An 11,862-nucleotide genomic window follows, 5' to 3' on the forward strand; every position below is an offset into this window, starting at 1 on the left:
TTATCTTTTAAATTGACAAGATATATTTTTCATTGACAAGGTCTACGAGACATCATTTTGAATGTCAAATGCTGACTGTTGATTTAAGTTTTTTTTCCCCCACTTGCAATAGTAAATTCATGGGACCCAATAGCCCCATCAGGTGGTGATTTACTATATAAATCAATATAAAACTTTTCCTTCACTTTAGTTTTGGTAATTAGTCCCCAGAATTATTATTGTGTTTAATTGTTAATAACAGTATTTACAGATCCTCTTAAATGTATTTAATGTATGAATGCATCTACTTGAAATGTACTGTGTTTGCTTACATAAGGTTAATTAATATTCTGCTGATATCATAAAAACAAATTGCTGTTACAAAAGAAGTGTATGCAAGTATATTATATACACTCACCTAAAGGATTATTAGGAACACTTGTTCAATTTCTCATTAATGCAATTATCTAATCAACCAATCACATGGCAGTTGCTTCAATGCATTTAGGGTGTGGTCCTGGTCAAGACAATCTCCTGAACTTCAAACTGAATTTCAGAATGGGAAAGAAAGGTGATTTAAGCAATTTTGAGCGTGGCATGGTTGTTGGTGCCAGACGGGCCGGTCTGAGTATTTCACAATCTGCTCAGTTACTGGGATTTTCACGCACAACCATTTCTAGGGTTTACAAAGAATGGTGTGAAAAGGGAAAAACATCCCGTATGCGGCAGTCCTGTGGGCATAAATGCCTTGTTGATGCTAGAGGTCAGAGGAGAATGGGCCGACTGATTCAAGCTGATAGAAGAGCAACTTTGACTGAAATAACCACTCGTTACAATCGAGGTATGCAGCAAAGCATTTGTGAAGCCACAACACGCACAACCTTGATTCAAGATTCAAGATTCAAGAGTTTTATTTGTCACATACACAGTTATATACACAATATACAACTGGCAGTGAAATGTAAACAGGTCCGCTCCATGGACAGTGCAAATAACAGTTACAAGAACACAAGGGGAAATTAAAATAGAAATAGAATAAAATTAGAATAAAAAGTATTATTCTATTTCTATTTTAATTTCCCCTTGAGGCGGATGAGCTACAACAGCAGAAGACCCCACCGGGTACCACTCATCTCCACTACAAATAGTAAAAAGAGGCTACAATTTGCACGAGCTCACCAAAATTGGACAGTTGAAGACTGGAAAAATGTTGCCTGGTCTGATGAGTCTCGATTTCTGTTGAGACATTCAGATGGTAGAGAATTTGGCGTAAACAGAATGAGAACATGGATCCATCATGCCTTGTTACCACTGTGCAGGCTGGTGGTGGTGGTGTAATGGTGTGGGGGATGCTTTCTTGGTACACTTTAGGCCCCTCAGTGCCAATTGGGCATCGTTTAAATGCCACGGCCTACCTGAGCATTGTTTCTGACCATGTCCATCCCTTTATGACCACCATGTACCCATCCTCTGACGGCTACTTCCAGCAGGATAATGCACCATGTCACAAAGCTCGAATCATTTCAAATTGGTTTCTTGAACATGACAATGAGTTCACTGTACTAAAATGGCCCCCACAGTCACCAGATCTCAACCCAATAGAGCATCTTTGGGATGTGGTGGAACGGGAGCTTCGTGTCCTGGATGTACATTTTCAACCTGTCTCTTGCCCAAGCAGCTGTACCTTCATGCTTTAAACGCACTTCCATTGTGCCAGTGCCAAAACACTCTAACCCGAGGTGCCCTAATGACTTCCGCCCTGTAGCACTCACACCCATCGTCATGAAGTGCTTTGAGCGGCTGGTCCTGGAACACCTAAAAGACTCTCTACCATCCACATTGGACTCGCACCAGTTTGCCTACCGCAGCAATAGGAGCACAGAGGATGCCGTTTCCATGGCACTGCACTCTGTGCTCACTCACCTGGACAATAAAAACACTTACGCACGTATGCTGTTTGTTGACTTCAGCTCAGCATTCAACACTGTCATCCCATCCAAGTTAATCGCCAAACTTGGAGACCTGGGCATCAACACTTCAATGTGCAACTGGATTTTGGACTTCCTAACTGACAGACCCCAGAATGTTCGTTCAGGATTCACCTGCTCCACATCCATCACTCTTAACACTGGTGTACCACAGGGCTGTGTGCTAAGTCCGTTTCTCTACTCCCTCTTCACCGCCGACTGCAAGCCTGTGTATGGATCTAATTCTATCATCAAGTTTGCGGACGACACTACGGTGATTGGGCTCATCAGCAACAACGATGAGACTGCCTATAGGGAGGAGATCCAGCACCTGGCCACATGGTGTACAGAAAATAACCTGCTCCTCAACACCACCAAAACGAAGGAGCTCATCGTGGACTTCAGGAAGGAGTCAAGAGGCACACACAACACCATCCACATCAATGGAATGGCTGTTGAACGTGTCTCCAGTTTCAAGTTCCTGGGGATCCACATCTCGGCGGACATGTCGTGGACGACCAACACCTCCAGCTTGGTCAAGAAGGCTCACCAGCGCCTCTTCTTCCTGAGGACACTGAGGAAGAATCAGCTCTCCTCGGCTATCCTGGTGAACTTCTATCGCTGCGCAATAGAAAGCATCCTGACCAACTGTGTGGCAGTGTGGTATGGGAGCTGCTCTGTTGCGGAGCGCAAGGCACTGCAGCGGGTGGTGAAAACTGCCCAGCGCATCACAGGGACTCCACTGCCTGCCATCGAGCACATCCAGAGGAAACGCTGCCTGCATCGAGCTCGCAGCATCCTCAAGGATTCCTCTCACCCAGCCCACAGACTGTTTTCTCTCCTGCCCTCCGGCAGGCGTTTCAGGATCCACCGGACCAGGACCAGGAGACTAAAGAACAGTTTTTTCCCCAGAGCTGTCTCCTTACTGAACTCAAACCCCCGTTGATCTACTTCCCTCATATACTGATAACTCTCCTACCTCACATCTGCCTTCACTTTGTTATTTGCACTACCGACTGTTTATTACAGTAACAACTGTTTACTTATGCATTTTGCACTACCACACCGTAACTGGATGATGCTCATTTGCACTGCCGACTGTTATTTACAGTACCAACTGTTTACATTTGTATTTTGCACCGTACTTCTAACTGTAATATGCAATCACTTTCCACTGCACTTTTACACTTTTTTTCGGATAGCTTTTGTCCATAATTTATTGCACTACCTTAATCCACTGCCATATTCCTCATTTTAGCCTAACATATCATTGTATACCTCTATCTGTAAAATTCTGTTTATAGTAATAGCCATCTGTATATTATATTATATTCATAGTACATTTCCACCTGTAAATTCTGTTTATAGTAATAACCATCTGTATATTATTGACTGTACATATGACTGTACCATCTCTCTATTTATAGATATATTTATATATATTCAGTACATATCCATGTCCTGCACTTATGCAAACGTTGTATATCCTGCACTTGCTGCTATTGCACTTCTGGTTAGACCTAAACTGCATTTCGTTGCCTTGTACTTGTACTTGTGTAATGACAATAAAGTTGAATCTAATCTAATCTAATCTAATCTCACAAATCTCCATCAACTGCAAGATGCTATCCTATCAATATGGGCCAACATTTCTAAAGAATGCTTTCAGCACCTTGTTGAATCAATGCCACGTAGAATTAAGGCAGTTCTGAAGGCGAAAGGGGGTCAAACACAGTATTAGTATGGTGTTCCTAATAATCCTTTAGGTGAGTGTATATATAACTGGTTAAAAGTTTGGAAACATTACTATTTTCAGTGTTTTTAAAAATAAGTATTACAATTTAAAATAATGCCATTACTCCAGTCTTCAGTGTCACATGGTCCTTTAGAGATCATTCTAATATGCTGATTTATTATCAATGTTGGAAACAGTTGTGCTGCTTAATATTTTTTATAACCCATGATACAAGACTCTGGGATTCTTTGATTGATAATAACCGAGTATCAAATCAGCATATTAGAATGATTTCTGAAGGATCATGGGATACCGAAGATTGGAGTAATGATGCAGAAAATTCAGCTTTGCATCACAAAATATATATATATATATTTTAAAGTATATTAAAATAGAAAACCATTATTTTAAATTGTAATATTTTACAATATTACTGTACAATAAACTTGTTTTTTTCTGTATTTTTGATCAAATTAATGCAGGCTTGATAAGAGACTAGACAGGAGCATAAAAGACTTCTTTCAAAAACATTAAAAATAGTAATATTTCCAAACTTTTGACCAGTATTAACTAACTAACATACACACACACTTTTTGTAACATTACCATTTTTTATGATTGTTAGACAAAGTTTTAATGTAAAATAACCACAAATCACAATCTATCATTCTCCTTATAATAATTTTTTTTTTAAAGCAACGCACTTCCCTACACAGACTCTACAAAGACATTAAAGAATGGAAGCATGAAGTCTTGACTTCAAAAAAAGGTGATGTTTTAATTTTAACTTTTTCCGTTTCATTGTGCGGAAAGGGTAAAATGGTTACTTCAGACACAACTCATAAAAACATATATGCATAATGCAGCCCTATTTACACAATGAACTTACAACAAAAACTGAATTATTATAACAAAGATTAATTTAGAGTGATGGAGTTGATGTTCTATGATGAAGGGCCAAAAACAGGTTAACCTACTATAGGTTTTTACCTTGTGTTGAATCAATCTGGAGGATTTAACAGAGTGTGTAATAAAAAGCTGTCTAGTCCAGTGAAGGAATATTGAAGTTCTTGAAAATGTTCATACAATTCAGGGAAACCCATTCAGAGAAGGCCTTGGTGAGAAAACTTTTGAAACTAGTGATCAGTGGCCTTTTTTCGAGGATCCAAAACCTGAGAATCCCATCACAGCAGCCATTTCGTCGTCATCTTCAAAGTTGAGGTCTTCTTCTGCCTTTCTTTTCTTTTCCTTTTGTTTCTCTTTTCTGTAGGCTTTTGCTTTCTCCTCCTTAACAACAGAATAAAAAACAACAATACAGGACAACAAGTTATAAATTCAAAGTACGTACTGATATACTCTTGCCAGAAAAAAAAGTTGAAATTTGGTCTTGGGTTTATGGTTACCAGTTACCAACATAAGTTACAGAAAACATGCATTTCGCAATTTCATAATCATGAGTTAAGATGCACCGGATTTCAAGACACTTATTTGCATGTCACCTGTCAGTAAATTAAATGATGATTCAGTTTCAACACTGACCTCCTCTCGCAACTCCTTCATTCGTTCCTCAAAATCATACTCCTTCTGCTTTTCCTCCATCTTTTTCTTGTTCACTTCAAAGCGTTTTTTAACTTGGTCCAGTGAAGAACGCTCTACACGCATGGACATCCCCAGGTTTCTCTGATCTATGAATTGGCAAAATAAATGTACTGAATTAGAAAATGTTACTGGCCAAGTGTGCTTACAAAGACTTTGACTTCTACAGAAATACAACAGCTAGACAAGGAATTAAAAGGGTAACATGTACAGAATAATAATAAAAAATGTATACAAAGATACATTAAGTACGTACAGATAGTATAAATATTCATTTAAATATTGCATATAGGGATTTGTACAGGTGCAGAGTACAAATAGGAATTTACATATTGCATTCAGTGAAGCTGTATAAAATACAAGAAAAGAACAAAGACATCAATACTTACGTTTTTTACCATTAATATGATCTAAGAAGTTTATGGAATCTTTTACTACACAATCGCACACATTGCAGTAGTACCTGAGAGAAAAACAAATGTTGACAAATATTATTAATTGACAAATACACAAGAGTGCAACAGTTGGGTTCCAGAAGTAAAAACTCCATTAATTCTCCATAGGGAAATTGATTTTTTTAATGATGACTTATTAACCTTTAAAGACAGCCCTGCTGTGAGCTACGAGGTTGTTAATCGATAGTATTTGCTTCTGTTGAAGCTGTCAGCCCACATTATTTCAGCTTAGATTTAACATGATTGTGTTAAACAGCTGAATTTGTGGTGAAAAACTACATTTCCCATGATGCTGTACAGAAAATTCCACCAATCAGCAAGTCCAAACAAGAAAAACACAAAATATATATTTTTTTTAGCTCTGCCCACTCCCATGAAGCACTGCAAATGACGTAATCAAGCCGGTCTCCTACACTCTCAAAATATATTCGCATTTTGCAATAATCTTAAAAATATATATTTTTTAGAAGGTGCAGTGTGTAGTATATATGAGAATCTATTGACAGAAATGCCATATAATATACATAACTATGTTTTCAGTGGTGTTTAAAGAGCTTACATAATGAACCGTTATGTTTTTATTACCTTAGAATGAGCCATTTCTATCTACATACACTGCGGGTCCCCTTACAGTGAAATCACCATTTTGCATCATGTTTCTACAGTGGCCCTAAATGGACAAACTTCTCTACAGAGTGCTAGTCAATCTCTGTGGTCCCTGATGATGACATCTTTGTCCTGTGTCTGCTCCCGTAGCTTCTCTATGTGCTTCGAAAGGGCAGGGTGAGCGGTTGGTGATTGCAATTCACAACCTCACTGCCAGATGCCGCTAAAATTCACACACCGCACCTTTAATTAAGACTTTTTTGAAATCCCTATGGGAAAAATGAATGGAAAAAATACTTCCGGAACCAACCCCGCTGAAAAAGTGGGCTGGCGCTGTTGCACAGCAACAGAAATAGCAGAATGCCCAGCCAATGAAAAAAAAACAACAATCTGGGCAACCTGTTTCAACACAGCTATGGTTTCCATCAACCTATTTTTATGTAAATCTTGTTATATTGCATAAAATGCTGCACGGAAACACCAAGATGTGCAAAATGTTGAAAATTGTGCATAAAAAACCCTCGTTTCATCTGCGCACTCTGAGGTGCAAGTAATTTATGCCATTCACCGATTGCAGATATTTTGCACTGATTTCCCATGAAGTGACGATTTTGTTCTTTTCGAAACATGGGGAATCGAAACTGCTTTATTCTCAAATGTTTCACGCAATATTCCAATTTTATCCAATGGATGGAAAAATAGCCAGTGATCACTTTTTCATGAACTCATATTGACATTGTCATTCTACAGTCAATTGTACAGCAGATACCCACCCTCCCATCTCAGCCTGTGGTGTGGTCTTTGTGATGACAATGGTCTTCCCCAGTTTTGACTCCAGATCCACTTTATAATCTCTGTGGCGGAGAAGCTCCCGTTTGACGGGGGGCACAGGCTTGCCTGGAGAATGAAAAAACAAAGGATGACATTGGAAATACTGCCATAAACTATTTAATTGGATTAAATCATAACGTGATCATTTCAGTATCTGGGTATATTTGACTCTGTACTTCACAAACTCAGGGTTTATTGGGACACTTTTTGCCATTGAGATGACTTGGAAAAAGTGTCCCAATAAACCTGAATAAATGTTGAAAGGTAACAACGTTGTATTTGCTTACCATCTTTTTTATCTCTCTCTTCCGTGATTCGTTTCTGTGCCAGCTGTTCGTATTCATCTTTGTCCCATTTGCGTCGAAAATCATTCTTAGACTACAAAAGCAAGCAGAAGATATTATAAACATGTTAAGCAAGGGAATAATATCAGCTGTATTCATTCAACCGCATAGTTGTGCACAAGATCGAATATTAATAAAAACCCACACGACCATATTGATAGTTTGACCAAAAATACTAGAGATGTTAGATTACAAAACCTCTAATAATCAAAATACATCTATGTTTTTGTTAGTGTAATGACAAAACAAAACCATCTGGCGTCACGGATAGTTTTAATCTTCCACGGATAGTTTTGATCTTCTACTACAGTATACAACGTTATACACTTTTAAAGATATGAGTTTAAGAACCGAATTCCCGCATAAATTATGTCAAAAGAACGCGGATAGGTTGCAATTCTAAACAAAGAAAGAAATCAAAACAAGTAGCAAATTTCTCACCCCACTGCCAGACGCCATTTTGCTATCGTGATGCCGTAAAGAGTGCGTGGCTGTCGTAAACTAGTGCTGCTGTGCTATTTCAAAAGTGTCTGTCACTGACAAAAAGGAAAGAAAAACATTAATTACAATAATCGTTGGCTAAACACGTTTTATATTTTATTCAGTTTAACGTTTTCACCCTTTTTTACGAATTGTTTTACTGTTTACATTTGCTGGTTCGATTGTGACAGCTTACTCCATATACATACCGCTACAAAAGTTAAATTAACTGTTTGTTTTTATTTGCGAAAAAGCTGAGCATTTTCCATAGTTGTGTGTTGCTGTTGTTATGAAGACTTTAAGGTATGTTTCAAAACAGAGAAAACTGACAATTTGATCCTTGGGAACGAACAGAAACTGTACACTAGGCATTTTAATAATAAAAGCGCAATTATTTTGCATACGAACGCGTTATTACATTATGATATTATGAATAATTTATTCAGATTATTTTTTTTAAATGATTACTAGCCTTACCTGTCTCATTTGTACAGCCCCGCCCCCTGTACACCTGTCGCTGATAAAAAGCTTTGTCAAACGCTGTGTGTTGTGTGGCTGTAGCCAAAATCATGACAACACGCATAGAAAGCCTTCTTCAAAGCCCCTTTGAGTCGCGGTTGTATGTGTTCAAAATTCTGCTTGTTCATTTTAAAATATAATCATGTGTTTCTGTAGCGTATATGGGGACGCTGTATTTTCTCTGTTTTGTATTTTAGAGGTCTGCCCCTTCACTTGTGGCCCACAGACGTTGCCCAAGACTTAAAGACTAAAACACACTCTCTTCCATGTAGCCCAGAACCTTGGCTTCTCCCAGGCTGCAGTACAGTGTATGATAGTCTTGTCAGGTAAATATCTATAGATTGAGGAACATGGTAAGTTCTCTTAAGTTTTTGCTACAAATTGCAAAAGTGACTAATGTTGTTTTGTGAACTGTGAAATCCCCTCCTAGCTGCTCTAAAACCCCACAGTCAGCTTCACATAATGGAGAAAAGACTTCAGCTGTTCAAAAGCCTCGCAGGTCTGTTAAGCCATTTTTAGTTGTGTGTGTGTGTGTGTGGGATTATGGTGGCTGTTTTAGTGTGGAAGTTTTGTCTCATACCACTATTTTAAAGCGTGGCATTTAACTTGTTTCTTCCCTTTTCAGGTCCTCCATACTTGAGCGGTGCATCCTGAAGATGTCTACAGCTAGTGTTGCTGTTGGAACAGAAGATGTAGATGGGATCAGGAGGTCTGGCAAATATCTCTTAGTGTAGTTAGTATAAGTAACAAATATATTTATATGTAACTTCTTTATATATACACGCACAGTTTTTAATAGAGAAACTTTACTACTAATTTATAAGTATCTGTTTATTTGGCTGATTAAATGACCAAAACTCATTCTCTAGGTCACCATCAGGGGTACAGTGGTGCCCCCACAATGCTGACCCGTCACATTTCGAGACTAATGAGGCAGTTTTGAAGCGCAGGCAAAAACAGATTCAGTATGGGAAGAATACCTGTGGCTACCAGAACTATGAGGATCAGGTTCCAAAGTGAGAATTTGTGGAAGTTATTAAGTTGCAAACTGGTAATTTCCATTTCTCGTGATTGTATTGAAAGCGTAACTAACCTTTCTGGGTATTATGTCGTTTCATTGTCCAGGCGTTTACGTGTCCCAGGGATTCATCCTTCCACTCCAAACAAATACCGTAAATATAGTCGCAGATCTTGGGATATGCAAGTCCGGCTCTGGCGGCGAGCGCTTCATGCATGGGACCCACCATCTGCCTCCCAGAAAAACATGGAAGGACAAGACCCTGTTGATCAGTTGTGAGTCTTCAAATACATTTGAAATGTTTTATTTTATCTGATTCTATTAATTTGCAAGTTTTGACTCCTTAGGCAGAGCTTACTTGAGGAGATGAATACAGAGCTGTGCGAAGCCAGCGACAAGGAGGGCACAAAGTGGGAAATGTCGGTAGACTCTATTTTTTCCCAACCTTCTGAGCTCTCAACCGATGGTCCTTGGGTGTCTTCTAATGCTTCTCAGGTCAGACCTAAATATTCAGTATTTGAAGTGGAATACTCAATGTCTAATTTTGTGTAAGTGTCTTCTGTGTCTAATACGCTGCACCTCTCTGCAAATGTAAGAAGTCAAAGTATGTTTAAAGAGACAATGTCTGTTTGTAAAGTACAGATGGTTTCAGTGCTAATTGGGATTATTCTGTCCAGATTGGAGTCCCATGCCACCAGAGCCAAACCTCTCAGCTTGGATTGGGCTATACCTTTAGTAGTCACCTAACAGCACAGGAAAACGTCCTAGGATGGTTGCGATTTCTCCTTGAGACTGACCACAACCGAAACCAGGCGCCTCTGCTGCATGAAGAGCCTTTCTGGAGATTTACGTAGTGTCTCGTCAAATCATGTGAATGGTCTGCACAGATCAGGTGCAAAGCTTATACCAGCAGTGTTAGATGTTAGAATTACACTTTAGAATCACTGTCTCCTAGTTCAGTATGTAGTGCACAATGTATTTTGTAATCAAGGCATCCTCTTTAGATGAATGTTTAAATGTTGTACACTTCCAAGTACCTGTTATTGCTACTTTGTTCCTCACTTTCTAATTTCCATTTATTTAATCTCGTCCTTCTAAAGCACAGGTTCATTTTGTTCTTAACACTACATTTCCCTCCTGTTTGTCACGTCACTGTTTTTCTAAAAACAGGAAGTTTAGAAGTTTTATTTATTTTATTTTTTGTGTGGACCTCCTATGAATGAAAGCAAAACTAATAAAGATGTGGACTGGCAATAGCGGACTCTGCATATGTCACTAACTAGTTTGCTACACTTTCTACAGACCATTTTAAAAGGGTAGTTCACCCAAAAATGAGAATTCTAATGTACTCGCCCCTTAAATTGTTTCAAACCTGTATATTTCTTTGTTCCGCTGTACACAAAGGAAGATATTTGAAAGAATGTTTGTAACCAAGCAGATCTCACTACCATAGTAGGAAAAAAGTACTATGGTAGTTAAAGTGAGATCTGCTTGGTTACAAACGTAAATGACAGAATTTTCATTTTTGGGTGAACTATCCTTTTAAGGTTCTACTGCACAATGTTCTCTTTATTTGAAAGCGTAACTTATACCTCTCTTGTTAGAATAGTTATGCTTTTATCCATTTTAAGGGTATGTTTACATGACGACAATTAACTAAAAATTAGAGTTTTTCATTTTAGATTTCTCATACAAACGACACCATTGTCAAAACTATCCCCATTCTCACAAAGACATCGCGAAAATGACTAAAAACATTGTATTATGCTGCCAGGCCAGTAGTTGGTGGTCAATTTGTAAATGACACTTAACGTATAGGCTGAACACGTGATGTGCATGCAAATGTCACCGTTTTCACAAATTTGTGTTTTTGTAGTTTACACGGAGACTATAACGGTATCGTTTTCTAAAACTTGCACGCTGAAACCTGCTTTCAAAAGTTTGCGTTTTCAGGATTTATACGTTTGAATTTAAAACCATGTGTAAACGGCCCCTTAATCTCACATCTTAAAGTATCTTTGCTCAAATAATTGCACCTTTTTAAGCAAAAACTATTAGGCCCTACATGAGCAATGCAATTTTGAGTGGGTATGTTAGCACTTAGTTGTTAATGTCGAAGTTAGTTGAACACTTCATGGCGACTATCTTAGGCCTGTAATAGTTTGCCATTTTATCTTGTGAATAATCTGATATAAATTTTATTTTCAGGATATTGCATATCCTTCCTGCAAATAAGCCTTCAATTAGATGGGGAGTATTCACAAATAATGAAAATCCCTTTATAGAGTTCACTACAATTCCCATAATTCCGAGAGTCGTATTATTCTCAGGT

The 11,862-nt window shown here is 38.3% G+C and overlaps 2 protein-coding genes across 2 annotated transcripts; one reads left to right on the forward strand and one right to left on the reverse strand.

The window, feature by feature from the left end:
* Positions 1-4,279: 4,279 nt before the first annotated feature.
* Positions 4,280-7,992, reverse strand: zmat2 (zinc finger, matrin-type 2). The gene is made up of 6 exons (XM_079834858.1): positions 7,955-7,992; positions 7,457-7,547; positions 7,112-7,235; positions 5,667-5,740; positions 5,221-5,366; positions 4,280-4,968 (listed from the first exon to the last, which is right to left on the reverse strand). The coding sequence occupies exons 1-6, from the start codon at positions 7,970-7,972 to the stop codon at positions 4,825-4,827; spliced, it is 597 nt and encodes a 198-aa protein (XP_079690984.1). The 5' UTR covers positions 7,973-7,992; the 3' UTR covers positions 4,280-4,824.
* Positions 7,985-10,384, forward strand: slbp2 (stem-loop binding protein 2; the record flags this gene model as incomplete). The annotated part of the gene is made up of 8 exons (XM_079834555.1): positions 7,985-7,989; positions 8,710-8,838; positions 8,943-9,011; positions 9,138-9,221; positions 9,382-9,528; positions 9,638-9,805; positions 9,878-10,025; positions 10,208-10,384. 8 exons carry the CDS (start codon positions 7,985-7,987, stop codon positions 10,382-10,384), a joined length of 927 nt encoding a protein of 308 aa, XP_079690681.1.
* Between the last annotated feature and the right edge of the window lie 1,478 nt (positions 10,385-11,862).

This window comes from Gobio gobio (genome assembly GCF_949357685.1).
Source record: "Gobio gobio genome assembly, chromosome: 14".
Lineage (NCBI taxonomy): Eukaryota > Metazoa > Chordata > Actinopteri > Cypriniformes > Gobionidae > Gobio > Gobio gobio.

Coding starts and splice junctions, on each gene's coding strand:
- zmat2 (XM_079834858.1), bottom strand. Junction 5,367..5,666: donor TCATATTAATGGTAAAAAAC/GTAAGTATTGAT, acceptor GCCAATTCATAG/ATCAGAGAAACCTGGGGATG. Junction 4,969..5,220: donor TGAAGGAGTTGCGAGAGGAG/GTCAGTGTTGAA, acceptor TCTGTTGTTAAG/GAGGAGAAAGCAAAAGCCTA.